This window comes from Brassica napus, chromosome C3 (assembly GCF_020379485.1).
Source record: "Brassica napus cultivar Da-Ae chromosome C3, Da-Ae, whole genome shotgun sequence".
Classification (NCBI taxonomy): domain Eukaryota; kingdom Viridiplantae; phylum Streptophyta; class Magnoliopsida; order Brassicales; family Brassicaceae; genus Brassica; species Brassica napus.
The window spans coordinates 72,372,051-72,390,990 of NC_063446.1; the positions used below are offsets into that span (position 1 = coordinate 72,372,051).

General features: G+C 37.2%; 3 protein-coding genes and 2 long non-coding RNA genes across 8 annotated transcripts; 4 read left to right on the top strand and 1 right to left on the bottom strand.

The window, feature by feature from the left end:
- The first annotated feature begins 469 nt into the window (after window positions 1-469).
- Window positions 470-2,056, top strand: LOC111210800. Its single transcript, XM_022711426.2, has 2 exons — window positions 470-1,551; window positions 1,638-2,056. Exons 1-2 carry the CDS (start codon window positions 811-813, stop codon window positions 1,917-1,919), a joined length of 1,023 nt encoding a protein of 340 aa, XP_022567147.1. The 5' UTR covers window positions 470-810; the 3' UTR covers window positions 1,920-2,056.
- Window positions 2,057-8,040: 5,984 nt separating this feature from the next.
- Window positions 8,041-9,936, top strand: LOC125583376 (prostatic spermine-binding protein-like). The gene is made up of 3 exons (XM_048750226.1): window positions 8,041-8,153; window positions 9,530-9,722; window positions 9,808-9,936. The coding sequence occupies exons 1-3, from the start codon at window positions 8,041-8,043 to the stop codon at window positions 9,934-9,936; spliced, it is 435 nt and encodes a 144-aa protein (XP_048606183.1).
- A 291-nt stretch (window positions 9,937-10,227) lies between these two features.
- LOC111210802 lies at window positions 10,228-16,131 on the top strand. Its single transcript, XR_007320549.1, has 2 exons — window positions 10,228-15,341; window positions 15,513-16,131. It is a non-coding gene; the product is annotated as an uncharacterized LOC111210802 (long non-coding RNA).
- LOC111210801 lies at window positions 15,493-17,921 on the bottom strand. 4 transcript variants are annotated; one of them, XM_048750584.1, is made up of 5 exons: window positions 17,683-17,905; window positions 16,840-16,904; window positions 16,308-16,580; window positions 16,113-16,165; window positions 15,493-15,990 (listed from the first exon to the last, which is right to left on the bottom strand). In XM_048750584.1, exons 3-5 carry the CDS (start codon window positions 16,540-16,542, stop codon window positions 15,700-15,702), a joined length of 579 nt encoding a protein of 192 aa, XP_048606541.1. In that variant the 5' UTR covers window positions 16,543-16,580; window positions 16,840-16,904; window positions 17,683-17,905; the 3' UTR covers window positions 15,493-15,699. The 4 variants fall into 4 exon arrangements, 2 of the variants coding, with proteins under 2 accessions (XP_048606541.1, XP_048606540.1); XM_048750583.1 differs by lacking the exon at window positions 16,840-16,904 and having other exon boundaries at window positions 17,683-17,921; XR_007320547.1 differs by lacking the exon at window positions 16,840-16,904 and having other exon boundaries at window positions 15,544-15,990; window positions 16,102-16,165; window positions 17,683-17,921.
- LOC125583528 lies at window positions 17,667-18,523 on the top strand. The gene is made up of 2 exons (XR_007320548.1): window positions 17,667-18,050; window positions 18,217-18,523. It is a non-coding gene; the product is annotated as an uncharacterized LOC125583528 (long non-coding RNA).
- The last annotated feature ends 417 nt before the right edge of the window (window positions 18,524-18,940 follow it).

Genomic DNA, 18,940 nt, shown 5'->3' on the forward strand with positions numbered 1-18,940 from the left:
TTATATATAATATCACACTCGATCGTTCTTATCAGTAATTGAATCACTTGTCATGCAGACATAAACATTGCCGGCTTTGTGACGGAGATCCATAACTCGTGATTATTGTTTCTTCTTATCTGCTGATTATTATTTTAATCAAAATCTTTGTATCTATTCTCCAAGATACATGCTTCTATAATTGTACTATATTTATTCCTACTGATGTATACAATTAGAGGATGGACAAAAAACAAATGTATGTAAAAAGAGAAATCACATGGCTTGTGGGAGGGTCCTGGCAGTGATTAATTATTATGCCATCCCTTAAGCAATCATAGCTTTGTGGAACCTTTTTTTTCTTAGTTGTTGCCAAAATTAATTGTTTTATTATCTACTTAGATACTTTTTTGCTTATGAATTTTAATAGACTACATTTGATGATTTGTCTCTATTGCTCTAGACTTGTAAATATTCTATTCTGGAATAAGTTCCAGTTTGATCATTATATTTTACCTGGAAAATCTTATAATATTCCATGCAAAAACCAAAATATTCACTCCACATAGATAATAATATAAAATTTGCTAAAATAATTGAGGAAAGGCTGCCCATGTGGGCACTTCTAAGTAATCTCCAGAATCGATGCTTGAAATACATTGGATATTTACTAAACAACACATATATGAACAAACAAACACCCACAAAAGAAGATCAGAAGACCATATCTTTGTTATAAACACACAAGTTCTCTCTTTTTAGCATCTCTTGTCTCATCTTCTCAACTTTCTAGTCTTTCTTTTCTTTTGTTATCTCTTGTCTGAAAAGGAAATGAATCTCTCAAGTTCAAGTGAATCACTTATTGATGATCTTCTAGATGATTACTGGTTCTTTGAGAACTTATTTACCAGGAGATCGAGAGTCTTAAGGTATTGTCACTCAGATCCTTACCCATCTTCTTCTTTTTTGACAGCTCCTGAAAAAGTGGGAGATTCAGATGAGAAGAAGTCTTCAGAAGCCTCCACAGGGAGGTGTTTGATCAGGGCAGCTTCCATAGATGGAAAAAAAGGAGAGACAAAGCAGTTCTCTGAAAAGATTAGGGTTCAAGAACCGAGACCAGTTGGATGTTTCTTGCGGCAAAAGGAACCTGTGGTTCTTCCCAAATCTGCTGGATCTTGTTCTGCTCCAGGAAAGATTCAAGAAGCTTCCACCGACCGCTGTTTGGTCCGAGCACCCTCTTTGCCGCCTCGGATAGAAAAAAGAAATGTTGATTACGAGGCAAAGAAGATGATCAGTAAGCTGACGCGTCAGTTCTCTGAGAAGATTAGGGTTCTAGAACCGAAGACAACGGGTGAACGTTACTTGCATAAGAAGAAAAGGAATAGTGAAAGGAACATGACAGAAGGTGGTAGTAGCAGTAGTAGCAGCAGCAGTGTCAAGATTAGTTTGCAAAGAACTCAAACGATGCCAAATGACATAAGAGAAGAAGATGAACTTGAAGATCACGAATCCGACTCAAGAATGGGATTCTTGATACGTGAATCCCTCGCTAGCTCACAAAATGTTCCAAAGGTAAATAAATTAATTACTATTTATGTAAAAAGCAAATGGGTTTTTGAAAATCTAGAAACCAAAATAGAGTTTGATTCTTGATGTAGGTTTCGATCAATCCAAGGCAGAGACCACCAAGACAGCTGAGATCAGAAGAAACTGTTGTGGTCAAACAAGGAAGCTCAAGTCCCAAAACGCTGCGTAAAACGGTAAGTAGCATAGAAACAACCAAAGAGATTCAAAGGCTGAAAGGTTATGATGACCAGCTGGTCGAGCCACATGGATTAGCTACACCGCCTAGGGTTCCAAAGGATTCGAGGAAAGAAATGAAGGATCAGATCAAGTTTTGGGCTCGAGCAGTTGCTAGTAATGTCAGACAAGAGTGCTGAAAATTCTTTTAATTACACTTATTAACTTTGTGTTTTGTATGACAATATTCTGTACATATGATTCTTATCTTGAACTCTTTTGTGATCTTTTTTCTTTCTGAACCTCCTGAAATAATGAGATTCCTCTGTTTATATGATGATGTTGTTCTTTTCGTTGGGGGCAAGAAGAAAGTCATGATTATCATGAAGAAAAGGAGATGAGAGAAAAACAACAAGGAAGAACATTATAATAATCGAATTTATATTGAAAACCAAAAGAAAGAACATAATAATTTGTGATTTGATTGCGATTTATGAAGAGTTTCCTAGAAGCATTCGAATCAAAATATTCATTCGATTTGAGTAAACATTACACGTAAAATACGTTGAATCATGTTGAGTTAAATCTATATATAAATGTAATAACGTGGAACTAACTAGATTGAACCGGTTCTTGATTGCAGATATCTCTCGTAAGACCAAAACAATAATAACTTATGCATTCATTTAACTTCAGTTTCTTTCTTCTTTTTTTTTTTTTTTTTTTTTTTTTTTACGTCAAACGACCATTCTATTACTCAAGCTTGAGGTGGTCTGGGTAACCAGACCAGAATAGAACAACCAATGAAAAGTAACTCCATACGAAAGGTTCTAGCAGTCTTAGCTAAAAAATCAGAAAATTGATTGCGCACTCGTGGCACATGGATGATTTTGAAGTCCGGGAAACAAATCTGCAGCGTCTCTATCTTCTCCAATTCTGTCGCGAAGCTTGGCCACTCCTGAGGTTCCTTTATCATTGCAATCAGTTCCTTGCAGTCTGTTCCGTAGCTCTGGCATGGCGAGTGTTGAAGCATATTCTCCATCGCCCAATCGCAGTGCTTCTACCTCCGAATGCATTGCTGATTCACATCGAGTGAAGTTCCGTGTTCCCATAAGTTGTATGTTCTACTCACTATCCATCGAGACCCATACACATCCACTAAAGCGATCAGAAGCTGTCCATGATCCATCTAATAGGCAAATATTACCCAAGCTTAAGACTTGGTTTTCATCATTATTGCTGGCCTGTACTACTGGTGGTATCATCTCATTTGCATTAAACCAGGCTTGACATTCACTTTCTGTGTATCGAACTAGCTCCAAAGGGTCTCTGTCTATTCCCCTGAAAAGTTTATCATTGCGAGCCTTCCAAATATACCATATTATCCAGGGATAAGGATCCCTGTATTTGTCTGGTTCTAGGATATTATTCTTCCTCCAGAATAGATAGTCCATGTTTGTGTAGACGCTTGCCATTGGAAATGTACTTGGGCTTGTAGGAGTTGTCGATAAGGACCATACTTGCAGAGCTGGAGGGCATTCGAATATTGCATGAGTTACAAATTCCTTTGTTTCCCCACACTTTGGGCAATAATTATCGCACCTCATATTCCGCCTTACTAGATTCCTCGTTACTGCTACCTGACCCGTTATCAATTTCCATATAAGATGGCACATCTTCCTTGGCGCTTTCAACTTCCAAGCAAAGGCTTGAAGTTTAATGATACTTGGTTCCAGTATTTCCTTTTCCTCTTTTGGCTTCAACAGATTTTGAGCAACCCAATATCCAGATTTAACTGTGTATTGGCCATTCTTCGTGTAGTTCCAGCAGAAAGTATCACGGCGATGAGTAGGCCATACTGCGAATGAGTGTTATGTCATCAGGATGGACATAATCCTCTAGTAGTCCTACGTCCCATTCCTTCGATTCCTGATTAATGAGGTCACTAACTCTCATATTTGGGTGCATCACAGGCGCTACAGGTGTAGCTGGTCTAGCAGGTGTCGTTGGAATCCACGGATCCTCCCACACCTTGACTTCATAACCAGAATGAATCTTCTGTCTGATCCCCAGAAGTAAGAGCTTCCTTGCGGCGGAGATGCTTGTCCACACATATGATGGGCTACTTGCAGAGATTGCTCTTAATGGCGAGGTCATCCTATAATATCGTCCCCTCAAGACTCGGGCAACCAGTGAATCGAGGTACTGAACCAATCTCCATAATTGCTTTGCCAGTAGTGCTAGACTGAACTCATGAATTAAACAGAAACCAATCTTGCCCTTTTCTTTTGGTAGACAAACTTTTTTTCATTTCGCCTAGTGTATTCCTCTTTTTGGTGGATTCGAACTCCACCAAAATTGTGCAATGGTACTAACGACGTTTTCACAAATCTCCAATGGGAGCGAGTAAAACAGATTTGATCATTTTCTTATTGTTAAATGATTAGTTTAAAAAATATATATAAATGATAATAACTGAAGATCATTTGATAGGATCACTAAGCATATCAGTTTGCACAAAATGATTACATAACATGTTACCGTTAATTACGGGTTATTGTTAGGATGAATAGTTGCTACCTTCCATTTTACTATCTTTGCGACCCAATCATCTTACAAAAAGAGAAACACATTTAACAAACAGACAAATCTCACCAGACTTTTAACACTTTTTCAGATGACAGAAAACAGTAGGTCAGATCAAATCACTACGTAGAATAATGAAGAAACTATGACTTTTTAAAAGCATCAAATAAGAAAACCCTGAAAAGTAGAAAAATGAATTTACAAAAAAGTAGCCAATTGGTGTAAACAAACCAAAAACAAGTAGCCACTTTTTTGAAAATTACACATCCTATTCTTACTTACCCTCATGTGAAGAGACCATCTCTTTCGGGTGGATCATAGACAATAAAAAATAACCTTTTGAAATGCACCACGAAAAGCCAAACTATATATATCGTAAAGCAATCTAATATTTTATTATCTTAACTAAAAATTAAAAGAAAACTTAATATGATAACAACCAAAAATATCATATATCAATAAAAGTTACTAAAATAATGATAGACACTATTATATATAAAATTTACTAAAATAATAGGGCTATATTATTTAAACGAAGAAGTGTTTTACTTATAAATCCCATAAAATACAAAATAATATATGTCAAAATATATTTTTAAACACAACATGTAAATATAAATGATCTTTAATATATTTCTTTTCTATAATATAAATAAATAAATTTTAAAAATGTATTATAGAAAAATGTATAAATTAATGAAAAAACATATTTTGAAGGAGGTTGTCTATTTGATTATTTCATATTGTTATTTTATTGTACCTAACTCAAAACTATATTAGTAGGTAATAAATATTAATAACAAAGTAAAATGTATTACACAAATCACTATATATTAATAATACCGAATAAGAAATAAAACAATAATATTATAGAGTTACATAATATATAATACTAAAAAGAAAATTTAATATTTAAAACATTTGTAATAATATCAAATATGTTTATAAAATGAAAAATATCCGCACGGATGTGCGGCTTAAAATCTAGTTAATGTTAAAATATGTTTAATCACATCTAATCCGGCTAAGCCACATTGCTAAGAGAGTCTCTCATATTTACATCCAGAAGAAAGCAAACACTTTATCTCGTGTGACACTCTGTGGTGAGAAACAAATTTTGGTCAAGACTGACAGAAAAAGACCATAACATTTGAGGTTGATAGCTCTGATACGATTGATTAGGCCTGGGCATTTTACCCGGACCCGAAGACCCAAACCGGAACCGACCCGAAAATACAGATTCGGGTCCGGGTCCGGGTCCATGCTGAGTACCTATTGAATCTTTTTTTTTGGACTCGCGGATCTCGGTTAGGATCCGGGTCCTATCCGAGACCCGTCGGGTACCCGAAGTACCCGCAAATAATTGTATATACAAGGTATATTTAGGTGATTGGGTAAATTTTTGGTATTTTGGATTTTTTTAAAAGTTTCGGGTTTAGATTTTCGGGTATAATTGTAGGTTTCGGGTAAAATTTTAGATTTTTAGAAAATATAATTCGGGTATTCGGGTAAAATTCGGGTATTCGGGTAAAATTCGGGTATATTTTGGGTTTCCGGGTCTGATTTTGGATAAAGTTTTGGGTGTTTTTGCGGTTCTTCGGGTATTTTTAGAGTTTTCGGATCCAGTTCGGGTATTACGGATCTATTTCGGTTCCTAAATACCCGAACCGATCCGGATCCAAAATATACCCGCAAATGTGAAGATGTGAAGAAGAAGAATGATGCTTAACTCCTCTTCTCCGGTTGATGAATATGTGAAGAAAAACAACGATGGATTAACTTCTCCGTAGGGTGATGATAATGATGATGAGAAGAAAAATGATGGCTTAACTATTCCTCCTCCGGTTGATAAAGATATGAAGAAGAAGAACGATGGCATAACTCTTTTTGCTCTGGTTGACGAAGATTTGAAGAAGTAAAATGAAGGTTTAACTCCTCATCCGGTTGATGAAGATGAGAAAAAGAACAACAAAGGTTTGAGGCTAAGGAGAGAATATGAGAGAATGCAACATGATGATGAGCTCGAGGCTGATGAGAGAATAGTAGAAAATGAAAGGAAGCGGCATGATGATGAGTTTGAGGCTAAGGAGAGAATAGCCGAAGATGAGTGGAAGCGGCAGGATGATGGGCTTGCAGCATGGATAGCTGCTGAGGAGCTAGGACTTCAAGCTCTTTATGAGAGGAACAAAGAAGCTGACATGGAGGAGCTGCTAAGTTTTTTGTAACCAATATCATCTCGACATGAAATTCAAGATTCCGGCAAAAGGAGTAGCCAGAAAGGGAAAGTCCGTTGTTGATTGCAAGTTATGCAAGGCACGTGGGCACTATGCCTCGGATGCAAACCAGAAGATATTTTATGCGAGAAATGAGTTGTGTATGATTGTTTCTGAGGTTCAGTTTCAAACGGAATGACTTTTATAGTTGAATTGAAGCATGATGTTTATACCTTTAGGTGGGATAAGGAAGGAAGCCTTGAGCTTTGGAGAAATAACTATTATGAAATTGTTGCATAAGTGGACGGAGAGGGAGAATAGAAGAAGATAAGGACCGGCGGTGGCGGTGAGAAAGTCATCGGGTCCGGGTCCGAGAATAGCAACACGTAGAAGAAAGTAGATGGATGAGATTAGTTTATGTGATGCTTTAATTTTATTTCGTCTCATCGTGTCTTGTAATGGAGCCCTAAATTTAGTCTAATCTTGTTTAACCCTTCTTATTCTCACCTAGACTATCAAACTCTTGATATATCTCCCTAAACATACAAAATCTCTTTACATTAACCCCCAAACTTTTTAGACATGCACAATACCTCTCTGTAATGAAATTTCGAAATCAATGTTTTAGGCTGTAAAAAAAACGGTTATACAAACGATGGTGATGAGGATGATGATGAGAAGAAAAACGATGGCTTAATTATTCCTCCTCCGGTTAATGAAGATGTGAAGAAGAAGAACGATGGCTTAACTCATTTTTCTCTGGTTGATGAAGATATGTAGAAGAACAACGTATGTTTAACTCCTCCTCCTCTAGTTGATGAAAATTTGAAGAAGAAGAACGATGCTTAACTCCTCTTCTCCTGTTGATGAAGATGTGAAGAAAAACAACGATGGATTAACTCCTCCGCTGGGTGATAATAATGATGTTGAGAAGAAAAATGATGGCTTAACTATTCCTCCTCCGGTTGATAAAGATATGAAGAAGAAGAACGATGGCATAACTCATTTTTCTCTGGTTGATGAAGATGTTAAGAAGTAAAATGAAGATTTAACTCCTCATCCGGTTGATGAAGATGTGAAAAAGAACAACGAAGGTTTAACTCCTCCTCATCCAGTTGATGAAGATACGAAGAAGAATAACAATAGCTTAACTTCTCCTCTCCGGTTGATTGAAGATGTGAAGAATAATAATGATGACTTAACTACTTCTCATTCGGTTGATGAAGATGTGACGAAGAACGATGGCTTAACTTCTCCTCCTCCGGTTCATGAAGATGTGAAGAAGAACAACGATAGATTAACTCTCTTTCCTTCTGATGATGATGCTCCTCCCAGTGGTGATGATGCTGAAAACAAGAAAAAGTAGCAAGAAGAAGCTAAGAGGAAGCGGTAGGATGATGAGCTTGAGGCTGAGGAGAGAATAGCAGAAGCTGAGAACAAGAAGAAGCAGCAGGAGGAAGCTGAGAGGAAACAGTAGGATGATGAGCTAGAGGTTGAGGAGAGAAAAGCAGAAGATGAGAGGATGCATCAGGATCACGAGCTTGAGGCTGAGGAGAGAATAATAGAAGATGAAAGGAAGCAGCATGATGATGAGTTTGAGGCTGAGGAGAGAATAGCAGAAGATGAGAGGAAGCGGCATGAGGAATAATTATTATGAAATTGTTGCAGAAGTGGACGGAGAGGGAGAATAGAAGAAGATAAGGACCGGCGGTGGTGGTGAGAAAGTCATTTGGTCCGGGTCCGAGATTAGCAACACGTAGAAGAAAGTAGATGAATGAGATTAGTTTATGTGATGTTTTAATTTTATTTCGTCTCATCGTGTCTTGTAATGGAACCCTAAATTTAGTCTAATCTTGTTTAACCCTTCTTGTTCTCACCTAGACTATCAAACTCTTGATATATTCCCCTAAACATATAAAATCTCTTTACATTAACCCCTAAACTTTTTAGGCATGCACAATACCTCTCTGTAATGAAATTTCGAAATCAGTGTTTTAGGCTGTAAAAAAACAGTTATACAAACGTTGTTGATGAGGAAGCTGAGAGGAAGCGGTAGGATGATGAGCTTGAGGCTGAGGAGAGAAAATCAGAAGATAAGAGGATGCGGCAGGATGATGAGCTTGAGGATGAGGAGAGAATATCATAAGCTAAGAACAAGAAGAAGCAGCAGGAGGAAGCGGTAGGATGATGAGTTAGAGGTTGAGGAGAAAAAAGCAGAAGATGAGAAGATGCAGCATGATGATGAGCTTGAGGCTGAGGAGAGAATAGTAGAAGATGAAAGGAAGCTGCAGGATGATGAGCTTGCAGCATGGATAGCTGCTGAGGAGCTAGGACTTCAAGCTCTTTTGAGAGGAACAAAGAAGCTGACATGGAGGAGCTGCTAAGTTTTTTGTAACCAATATTATCTCGACATGAAATTCAAGATTCCGGCAAAAGGAGTAGCCAAAACAGAAAAGTCCGTTGTTGATTGCAAGTTATGCAAGGCACGTGGGCACTATGCCTCGGATGCAAACCAGGAGATATTTTATGTGAGAGATGAGTTGTGTATGATTGTTTCAGAGGTACAGTTTCAAACGGAATGACTTTTATAGTTGAATTGAAGCATGATGTTTATACCTTTAGGTGGGATAAGGAAGCCTTGAGCTTTGGAGGAATAACTATTTTGAAATTGTTGCATAAGTGGATGGAGAGGGAGAATAGAAGAAGATAAGGACCGGCGGTGGCGGTGAGAAAGTCATCGGGTCCGGGTCCAAGAATAGCAACACGTAGAAGAAAGTAGATGGATGAGATTAGTTTATTCGATGTTTTAATTTTATTTCGTCTCATCGTGTCTTCTAATGGAACCCTAAATTTAGTCTAATCTTGCTTAACCCTTCTTATTCTCACCTAGACTATCAAACTCTTGATATATCCCTCTAAACATATAAAATCTCTTTACATTAACCTCCAAACTTTTTAGGCCTGCACAATACCTCTCTGCAATGAAATTTCGAAATCAGTGTTTTTGGCAGTAAAAAAAATGGTTATACAAACGATGGTGATGAGGATGATGATGAGAAGAAAAACGATGGCTTAACTATTCCTCCTCCGTTTGATGAATATGTGAAGAAGAAGAACGGTGGCTTAACTCTTTTTTCTCTGGTTGATGAAGATTTGAAGAAGAACAACATAGGTTTAACTCCTTCTCCTTCGGTTGATGAAAATGTGAAGAAGAAGAACGATGCTTAACTCATCTTCTACGGTTTATGAAGATGTGAAGAAAAACAACGATAGATTAACTCCTCCACAGGGTGATGATAATGATGATGAGAAGAGAAATGATGGCTTAACTATTCCTCCTTCGGTTGATGCAGATATGAAGAAGGAGAACGATGGCATAACTCTTTTTCCTCTGGTTGATGAAGATGTGAAGAAGTAAAATGAAGGTTTAACTCTTCATCTGGTCGATAGAGATTTGAAAAAGAACAACGAAGGTTTTAACTCTTCCTCATCCGGTTGATGAATATGTGAAGAAGAATAACGATAGCTTAACTCCTCCTCCCCGGTTGATAAAGATGTGAACAATAATAACAATGATTTAACTACTTCTCATCCGGTAGATGAAGATGTGAAGAAGAACGATGGCTTAACTTCTCCTCTTCCGGTTCATGAAGATGTGAAGAAGAACAACGATAGATTAACTCCTCTTCTTTCTGGTGATGATGCTCCTCCCAGTGGTGATGATGCTGAGAACAAGAAGAAGCAGCAAGTTGAAGCTGAGAGGAAGCGGTAGGATGATGAGCTTGAGGCTGAGAAGAGAAAAGCAGAAGAGGAGAGAAAAGCAAAAGATGAGAGAATGGGGCAGGATGATGAGTTTGAGGCTGAGGAGAGGAGCATAAGATGAAAGGAAGCGACAGGAAAATGAGCTTGAGGCTGAGGAGAGAATAGCAGAAGCTGAGAACAAGAAAAAGCAGCAAGAGGAAGCTGAGAGGAAGCGGTAGGATGATGTGCTTGAGGCTGAGGAGCGAAAAGCAGAAGATGAGAGTATGCGGCAAGATGATGAGCTTGAGGGTTGAGGCTGAGGAGAGAAGAGCGGAAGATGAAAGAAAGCGGCATGATGATGAGCTTGAGGCTGAGGAAAGAATAACAAAAGCTGAGAGAAAGCGGCAGGATGATGAGCTTTCAGCATGGATAGCTGCTGAGGAGCTAGGACTTCAAGCTCTTTATGAGAGGAACAAATAAGCTGACATAGAGGAGCTGCTAAGTTTTTGTAACCAATACCATCTCGACATGAAATTCAAGATTCTGGCAAAAGTAGTAGCCAGAAAAGAAAAGTTCGTTGTTGATTGCAAGTTCTGGAAGGCACGTGGGCACTATGCCTCAGATGTAAACCCGAAGATATTTTATGTGAGAAAGGGGTTGTGTATGATTGTTTCAGATGTTCAATTTCAAACGAAATGACTTTTATAGTTGAATTTTAGCCTGATGCTTATACCGTTAGGTGGGATGAGGAAGGAAGCCGTGAGATTTGGAGGAATAATTATTATGAAATTGTTGCAGAAGTGGACGGAGAGGAAGAAGAGAAGAAGATAAGGACCAGCAGTGGCGTTGAGGAAGTCCTCGGGTCTGGGTCCGAAAATAGCAACCCGTAGAAGAAAGTAGATGGATGAGATTAGTTTATGTGATGTTTTAATTTTATTTCGTCTAATCGTGTCTTGTAATGGAACATTAAATTTAGTCTAATCTTGTTAAACCCTTCTTATTCTCACCTATACTATCAAACTCTTGATATATCCCCCGAAACATATAAAATCTTGATATATGGTGTTTTTAATATCATTATATGTGTTCTTTGAGTTAATTCTCAGTCCTAATTCGTGCTTATTTGATATCATTCCAGGTTTAGAGCAGGTGAAAGAGTAAAGAAGAGAGTGCCATGAAGGAAGAAGTCATTTTGGAATATCTAACGCAGAACAGCCAGTCGGATCAATCCGAAGATTGTTCCCAAAAAGAGAAAGCGACTGACTGTTCCCGACTATTAAGGAAACCTCCAAGATTTCAGGGGTTTGCCCTAGATTTTCTGTCCTTTCTCAGCTGCCGGCGCCTCCATATAAAAAGCCTATGCTATCATTTCTAATTCTTTACGCTAGTTTTACAAGAGTCCTAGAACTATTTTGGATTTAGCAACTTGTAAGGGAGAATGCTTCATCTCTCATTTTCACGAGAATATCATCTTGAACCCTTGTCTTTCTACTTTATTTTATATGAAGTATTATTCAGAAATCATGTATGTGTCATCTTGCTTTATGATTGAGTAGTCGGCTAAGCTTACTTAGGGTTTAGGGTGTCAATCGCATGAGCTAAACGCTTCGATCGATATTATAATCGAATAATCGGTCGACGGTTCAACAAGTGTATCGATCGATATTCCTATAGAATCATCGATCGACACTTATATCTGGTCAATAGACAAACCTAGAAAGCGAGAGCCTATCGGTTTGTTTATAAGTGTTGAGCTCTATAATATCATGCATACAACTTGTTAGGAATCTGTAGGATTATAATCCTGATTACCTGAATAAAAACCCTAAGTCTAGCTATTTTCATCTAAGTACCAAAACCCCCCAATCAAATCAATCGAGCAACGGCCTTGCTCACAAACCTGCTTTTACATTTAATCATAATCTAGATATACTAGCTTAATCAATCTGATTAGATATACTAGGTTCCCTAGCTTCCTGTGAATTCGATCCCTAAGTACTACAACTGAACATCTTATTTGAGAAAGTAATTCATTCCTTACGGTAATTTGAATGAGATAAATTATTAGATTCACAAACCAGAATATATAAATATCTTAGTTTTTAGTATCAGCTTGAGAAGGTGTAAGTAATAATTGATTGGCTCTATTGAAGTTAAGAAATGTTCAGTTTCTCACTCGGTTTTATACTTGGATGTGTCATCATTATGTTGTTACTGATGTTTTTTTTTCCTAATAAATCAAAAACCTATCAGAGAGCTTATGCATTAAGTGAAACTAGACAAAGAAACAAAACAGTGGTCGGTTTAGAAATGGAGAAACAGCACCATTCTCCTTTAGGCAGCTTTACACAGCAACAACTGGTTGATGTGGTTGCAGTTAAACGTTCCTAATTTAGTTGATGATCATTATCTTCTTCAAGACCCAACTTATGACAACACATCAATGTTCTATGGTCTTCCTCAGTACCATCAATATCATCCTACCAATTACTATGTTCCCTATGTTGCATTTCAAGCTAAGCCACCAAGTCAGTTACCATCTTCAAGCAGCCACGGAGTAAGTTCTGATCATTTTTGGATCACACATGGTGAACTTATAAAAGAAAAGCACATAAGGAATACACATGAATCCTCAGTTTTGAGTACTTTTGGAGGCACAAGGAACATACCAAGAGCTGTTATTCCTCCTCCTCATCTTCCAAACAGATTTATTTAAGGGAACTATGCTGGTCATCATCCTTTCCCACCTCCTGGCTCAATCTGGTATGACCAACAACACCATGGTAGATCTGATGGTTCACCTTCCTTTTGGCCTCTCACACCTTACGTACGTACTAACCGATGATCTCTTTTGAAAGTGTTTTGGACTTTGTAATCTTATTCATCTATCTTTGAATGGTCTTTTAGGTAGTAACATTGTCGCTGGTTCTAGAGTCTAGTAGTAGAAACCCTGCACCATTCATGAATCCTTCTCAGTTAAATCCAAGGAACCATTATTATAGTCATCATCATCCTCTTGTACAAGGAGTGAGAGGTCAGAGCGCCATATTGTTCCCTCCTAAGGCTTCTTCTCCTCCCTTATACAGAGGTCCTACTGTGAACACAATCAGTAGCGCGGTCCCTTGAGTTCAGAGATGGGTCCAGTTCAACCAACTGGGTGTATGATATACCAGAATCATCAGCGAGATGATTCAGTACCTTTAGAAACTCTTAGACAACACCTTGGAGGAGTTCCTCGTCTTAGAGTGATGCCTGATGATGTAGCTATCTTGCCTTGATTGTTCTTTCCCATCTTCTTCATTCTTGGTTTTGCTCAATATTCTGCGTCTTTTGGTTCACGCAATGTGTTTAGGAAGTTGCAATATTTGAGTTTGGAGACTTCCTTGGTGGTTATGTGCATAATCACATTGATCATCATCGAGATATGCGATTAGACATTGAAAAAATGTCTTACGAGGTCAGCCAATCATATTACTATTAAGCAGCTGCAAGTTGCATTGTGGACTCTCAAGTCGACAATGTAGTTTTTTGTGATCATGGTTAGGTGTATTTTTGTTAAGTCTGATTTGAAAATCCATGGCTTTGAACAAGAGCTTCTTGCCTTGAGCGAGCGAATAGGAACAGTAAACACTGATTTGCCAGAGGAAGATGTAAAGAATCATCTGAAAACAAGAACATGTTTTGGAACCAACCTTGCACAAACTATTGATAGAGAGACTACACCTTGCATTATATGTCAGGTTAAAGAGATATATCCAAAGATAAAAGCATTTAGAAGGCTTCTCTCAATGTTTATGTATTACTGGAAAGCTTCAAGAAGGAAGAAAAGATTGCAACTTTGGATTATGGGCACGAGTATCATGCAGAATGCTTGGAGAATGACTGATTGTGAAGAACGTTTGCCCTGTCTTCTAAGCAGAGGCATTGGTCATGGGGAAGAGAAACTTATAACAAGAAGAAGTATCTTTTTGGTTTTATATATATATTTACTAGGGTCGGGCGAAGCGCGGCGAGTGGATTCGCTAAGTAATTGACCTGATTTTTTTAATAATTTCTAAAATGCAATTATATATATTGTATAGGGCATTATTTCTATGAAATCGCTTTATAATGAATTTCAGTAAATTAAACCACAAAATCGTTGCAGTTAAGTAAATTATGTGATAGATGATTTGTCTTCTGCTTTTTATAAAACACATATCATTTATTCTTTCGTTATATATCACTACAAAATCACAAAAGAATAATTGTTAAACAAAATGAATAATATTTCAATCAGATATAAAGAATCAAACTAAAATAGTTATTGGAAAAACACATAATACTACACTATATAATTTTACTATTTACTTAATGTTTAAAATAATTTTGATGTGGTATTTATTTGAAAAATACTTAGAAATGGATTGACATTTGTTTATGTTCCATGATATACAATTAATTATAAGATTAACTTTCTTTAATTATATGATTTTGGAAAAAAAAATTAGTTACACTACTATTACTTATTGTCATTATTGCTAGATATTATGTAATTTCTGTAAATAAAAACCTCAAAGAATCCCTTTGGATTAAAAATAATTGGTACCAAAACTGATAATAAGATAATTAATTTTTAACCGCAAATTTCAACATTTTCCGTCTCTTTTGATCTTTCTTTTGTTTGATATTTTTAATATTCATTCTTCATGCCAGTGATTGTTGTTTTTGGGTGTCATCAAAGGTACAATAGTCACTTCTTGTCTTACAAATTGTTTTTGTGTGTTTGAATTAGATCAGTTAGTTAAATCTTGAGCAATTTTTAGATATTCTTAATCAATGTAGTGAACCATTTATCTTGTAGTTTTAGGGAGTGAGTTGTTTTTATGATTCTGTATTTGATCCTTTCAGATTAAAATCATATACAATATTTTATTACTGTTTTTAAATTTGGGATTATTTTGCTTTATGTTTTTTTTTCATAATTTGTTTTAAGGCTGATGTGTATTTGTGTTACCCGTTGAACATGCTTAGACCACGAAGAAGATCATGTTGAGACTTCTGTGCCAAAACTGCAAGCACTTTTCTCAACACTCGATCAAGGTAAAATGAACTATCTCCATGCATTAATTCTTTTTTTAATCAATTCCTGTGTATTCATGGGTATTACATGTTATTCTTGTCGCAGTAGTCACGTGAAGCTCTGTTTATTTTTTCTGTTTATTTTTTCTTTTTTTTTTTGCTTAAACTTTGGTGTTTATTTTTTCTTTGTAGCGGAAATCTATAGATGATAGAGATACACAAAAGGTCTCAAACGTGTTCCTTTGAAACAATTTGGAATCAGAAGTGTTCCATAGTTCATAAATCTACACCCATAGACCACATGTATATTAAAAACATTCTTTGAGCCAGGTGGGAAAGTGACATTAGTAAAAAGCTTGAGCCTTGGACTCATCACTGTTCAAGCGATGCAAGAAGAAAACACTGAGAAGCAGAGCACTTGATAAAAAATGAGACAGCATGTCTGGCCAAGAGTCATAGTAATCAAACGTATGTCGAACTGCAAGACATCAGAGACGAATAACCCTGAGGTGCAACTTCCACCCCCATACTGAAACGTGTAAGCGCAAATGTTGTTCTGAGCAGAACAGCCTGAATTAGAGGACTGAACACCCCAGCTGCATCTTTGGTCAGAACATGAGATTGGTGTCGTTGTTACTGAGCTCCTTGGATCAAAGTAAGTCAACTGAATCTGTAAAAATAGCAGCACATTAATCTCAAATCAGAGAATTTAAAAATGAAAAAGACATGAAAATCACAAAACATCACAGTGAATCACATTAACTCAAATCATAGAATTTACTAGGAGTTTACTGGTTTGAGGGCAGCCATTGCAAAAAGCACAACTAAGCACAACGAACACCAAACTGAGCGGAAGACAACAAAACCAGAGAAACAACTATTTGATTGAGACATGAGAAAAGAAGAAAATAACTCAAACACCTTATATATAGAATATAGGCAATCAAAATCATGTATTGAGAAAATAAAGATGGAAACTTTAGTTACCCAACAACGAAAGGATCAAAAGTTCCCTCGACGGGATATTTAATAATCGGCCGTGTGACTGTAACAATCTGTCGTATCTAGTTTGATCACGCAACTTGAGTTGAATGATTCCCATCTCATGACTAAAGGGAATAGCTTTTTCCAGTTTCAGCGCTGCCTGAACTCTCATCCTCATCTCAACTCCATCTCCTGTCAAAAAATCTTTGCCATAGCTTTTCGACAAAGCCCGCTTCATACTGAACAACGGCAGCTAAGATCTTCGACCTGATCCATCTGGTTTGTATTGAGCCAACAGTAGATAAGACAAAATCATAAGCAATCTATAGTGTTTATCAACAAATCTTATGGAGAGGAAAGAGAAAAAACAAAAAAGACAAACAAAATCTAGAGTTTGATAAACATAACAACTGTGGAAGAACAACGTTTGCTTTCAAATCAGAGTGGAAGACAGATGATACAGCCATTATAGCAAAAAATGATTTCTCTCGATAATAGGAGATGTAAAGATGATGTTCAAGGGATGAATACTTACCTTTTTATAGGAGAGAATCACCGACTGGAAGTTGAATAAGATTCATTGAATTCTTGATTGTGGTCCTAGTGGTGAGGAAGAGTTAAGTTTGTGTTAATGATGCCAATCTATGCGACTTGTAACGGTTTGGAGATAAAAGATAGAGTGTGTTAATGATGTCAATCTATGCGACTTGTAACGGTTCGGAGGTAAAAGATAGAAGACAAAACGATCTGAACATAAACGGATTTTGAGATTGTTGACAAAGCGTATACGAAAATTTCAGAACTGCAATTATTAACATGGAAGATTCCTAAATCGGCTGAATCTGGAGAGAGATGACACAAAATAATAGCGAAGCCCGTAACAATTAAATGAAACAGTACGTTTTGGTCAGTGGACACGTGACAGGCTAGGAGGAGATGAATTAGTGACGTGGAGGGAACTCTACTTTATATAATAAGATATATGAAGAATGAAACTTGCAAGAAGAGAAGAAAACAGAGTTTCTGTAAATTTTGGACTTCCTTTTTGTTTTTTATGCACATATATGTGTGTGAACGGTCCAAAAACTGTATCATTTAAATTGGTTTCTTGGCTACTACGTGAGAATGAAAAATGTGTACAGTCTAATTTGTTTTTGTTGTTGCTATCATTCTCTAGCATACAAGTGTTGTTCTTACTATTCTCCAGAAGACCGTACAATGTTTTAACATAACCAAACTCTGGTCCGTAGATACGACTTGCACATGCTGCTTTGTAACTCAGCAGGTCATTACATTGATGTCCGGTCAAAGATCAGAAATTCGCTTACAATTGGACAAAAAAAAAAAAAAAAAAAAAAACAGGGTCAATAACATTTACCTGTTCGGGCACTAGCCCAAGAGAAAACCCTAATCTCTGTTTCTTTTCCGGCGGCCGCCGCCTTGTGCGGTCGCCGGATCTGCCTTTCGTCCTCTTGTGTGTCTATGTGTTTCTCTCAATCTCTTCTCTTTCCCCTTCGTTTTTCTGCCGTAGTGTCGTAGTGAATGAGCTTTTGCTTGAAGTTCAGATCCGGTGTTGCTCTCTTCAGATCTGGAAGTTTCTGGCGTTTGGAGTTGCTTGAGGATGACCTCTCTTTCTGTCGTGTTCGTCCTCTATTATTGTTGCAGACTCTGCGATTGGTTATCTCTGTTCCAGCTGGTGCTTCGTGGGCCTCACGATGGGTTGGGGTTCTAGGTTTCACCATTCATGTAAGATTCGTGCTCTCTACTGGTTTGAGGTTCCTTTGTTGGTTCTCCGAGAATTTCTGGCTCCTAGTGGAGAGATGGTTTTGTCGTTCGTTTCCGGTTCCTAATGGAGATACGGTCTTTGTGTATTTGTTGACTTGCTCTATCTCTTGCGACTTTCTGATGGCAGGTTGGTTACATTTTCAGCGGCCAATGTTAGGTTATCATAAGCCATAATTAGTGAGAATTGGTCTTTTAGAGAAGGATCTCAAAAATTTGTGTTCTTTTCAAGCCACTGCTGTGGATAAAAAAGGAGCCAGTTTAAAAGATCCGAGTTTGTGCTTTAACAATTTGGACCCTAATTTTGGATCTTCGATATCAAAGACAAATGGCACATAATAGTGTCATCTCTGTGATCTCATTTTTTCATGCTTCAGATGCTATCTTGTACATGTTGCATTGTTCATGCTTAAAACATGACATGAATTTTTAGTTCATCGCTAATAGTGTCACAAGTACGTAGTCACCGTTATCATGCGTATCTTGCGACATTGGTCCTCAATGGCTTGACCTCACTATCCGAGAAGAGGCATCCAGTGATGGCGTATAGTTACATGGATGTGGCGCTATGGATATTCTGTTCTCCATGCAATTATTTTTCGCTTCTTCGGTCCTGCGATTTGATATGACACCTAATGGTGTATTCTTTTTACTTTCTATATTATGTTTTTTGTTTTCCCTCAATCCTCTGTTTGTGAGGTGTGTGTGCTTCAGGGGGTTCATTTGTTAAACTATTTGTTATTGAATACAATCAGCGTTAAAAAAAAATTGGACAAAAAAAGCATAGAGAATGTGATGCCAATGTAATAAGAAATTATAAAATATTATTTTATATTAAATTTGGTTCTACATGC

Bases quoted from the DNA above. Each gene is read 5' to 3' on its own strand.
- LOC111210801 (XM_048750583.1), bottom strand. From the start codon at position 16,542: ATGAAGCGGGCTTTGTCGAAAAGCTATGGCAAAGATTTTTTGACAGGA. The intron at 16,166-16,307 runs GTAACTAAAGTT...TCTTCCGCTCAG, and splicing joins TTTGATCCTTTCGTTGTTGG to TTTGGTGTTCGTTGTGCTTA. The intron at 15,991-16,112 runs GTAAACTCCTAG...CTATTTTTACAG, and splicing joins CAATGGCTGCCCTCAAACCA to ATTCAGTTGACTTACTTTGA.
- LOC111210800 (XM_022711426.2), top strand. From the start codon at position 811: ATGAATCTCTCAAGTTCAAGTGAATCACTTATTGATGATCTTCTAGAT. The intron at 1,552-1,637 runs GTAAATAAATTA...TTCTTGATGTAG, and splicing joins GCTCACAAAATGTTCCAAAG to GTTTCGATCAATCCAAGGCA.
- LOC125583376 (XM_048750226.1), top strand. From the start codon at position 8,041: ATGCATCAGGATCACGAGCTTGAGGCTGAGGAGAGAATAATAGAAGAT. The intron at 8,154-9,529 runs GCATGAGGAATA...TGTTTTTGGCAG, and splicing joins GCAGAAGATGAGAGGAAGCG to TAAAAAAAATGGTTATACAA. The intron at 9,723-9,807 runs GTGAAGAAGAAG...ACTCCTCCACAG, and splicing joins CTCCTTCGGTTGATGAAAAT to GGTGATGATAATGATGATGA.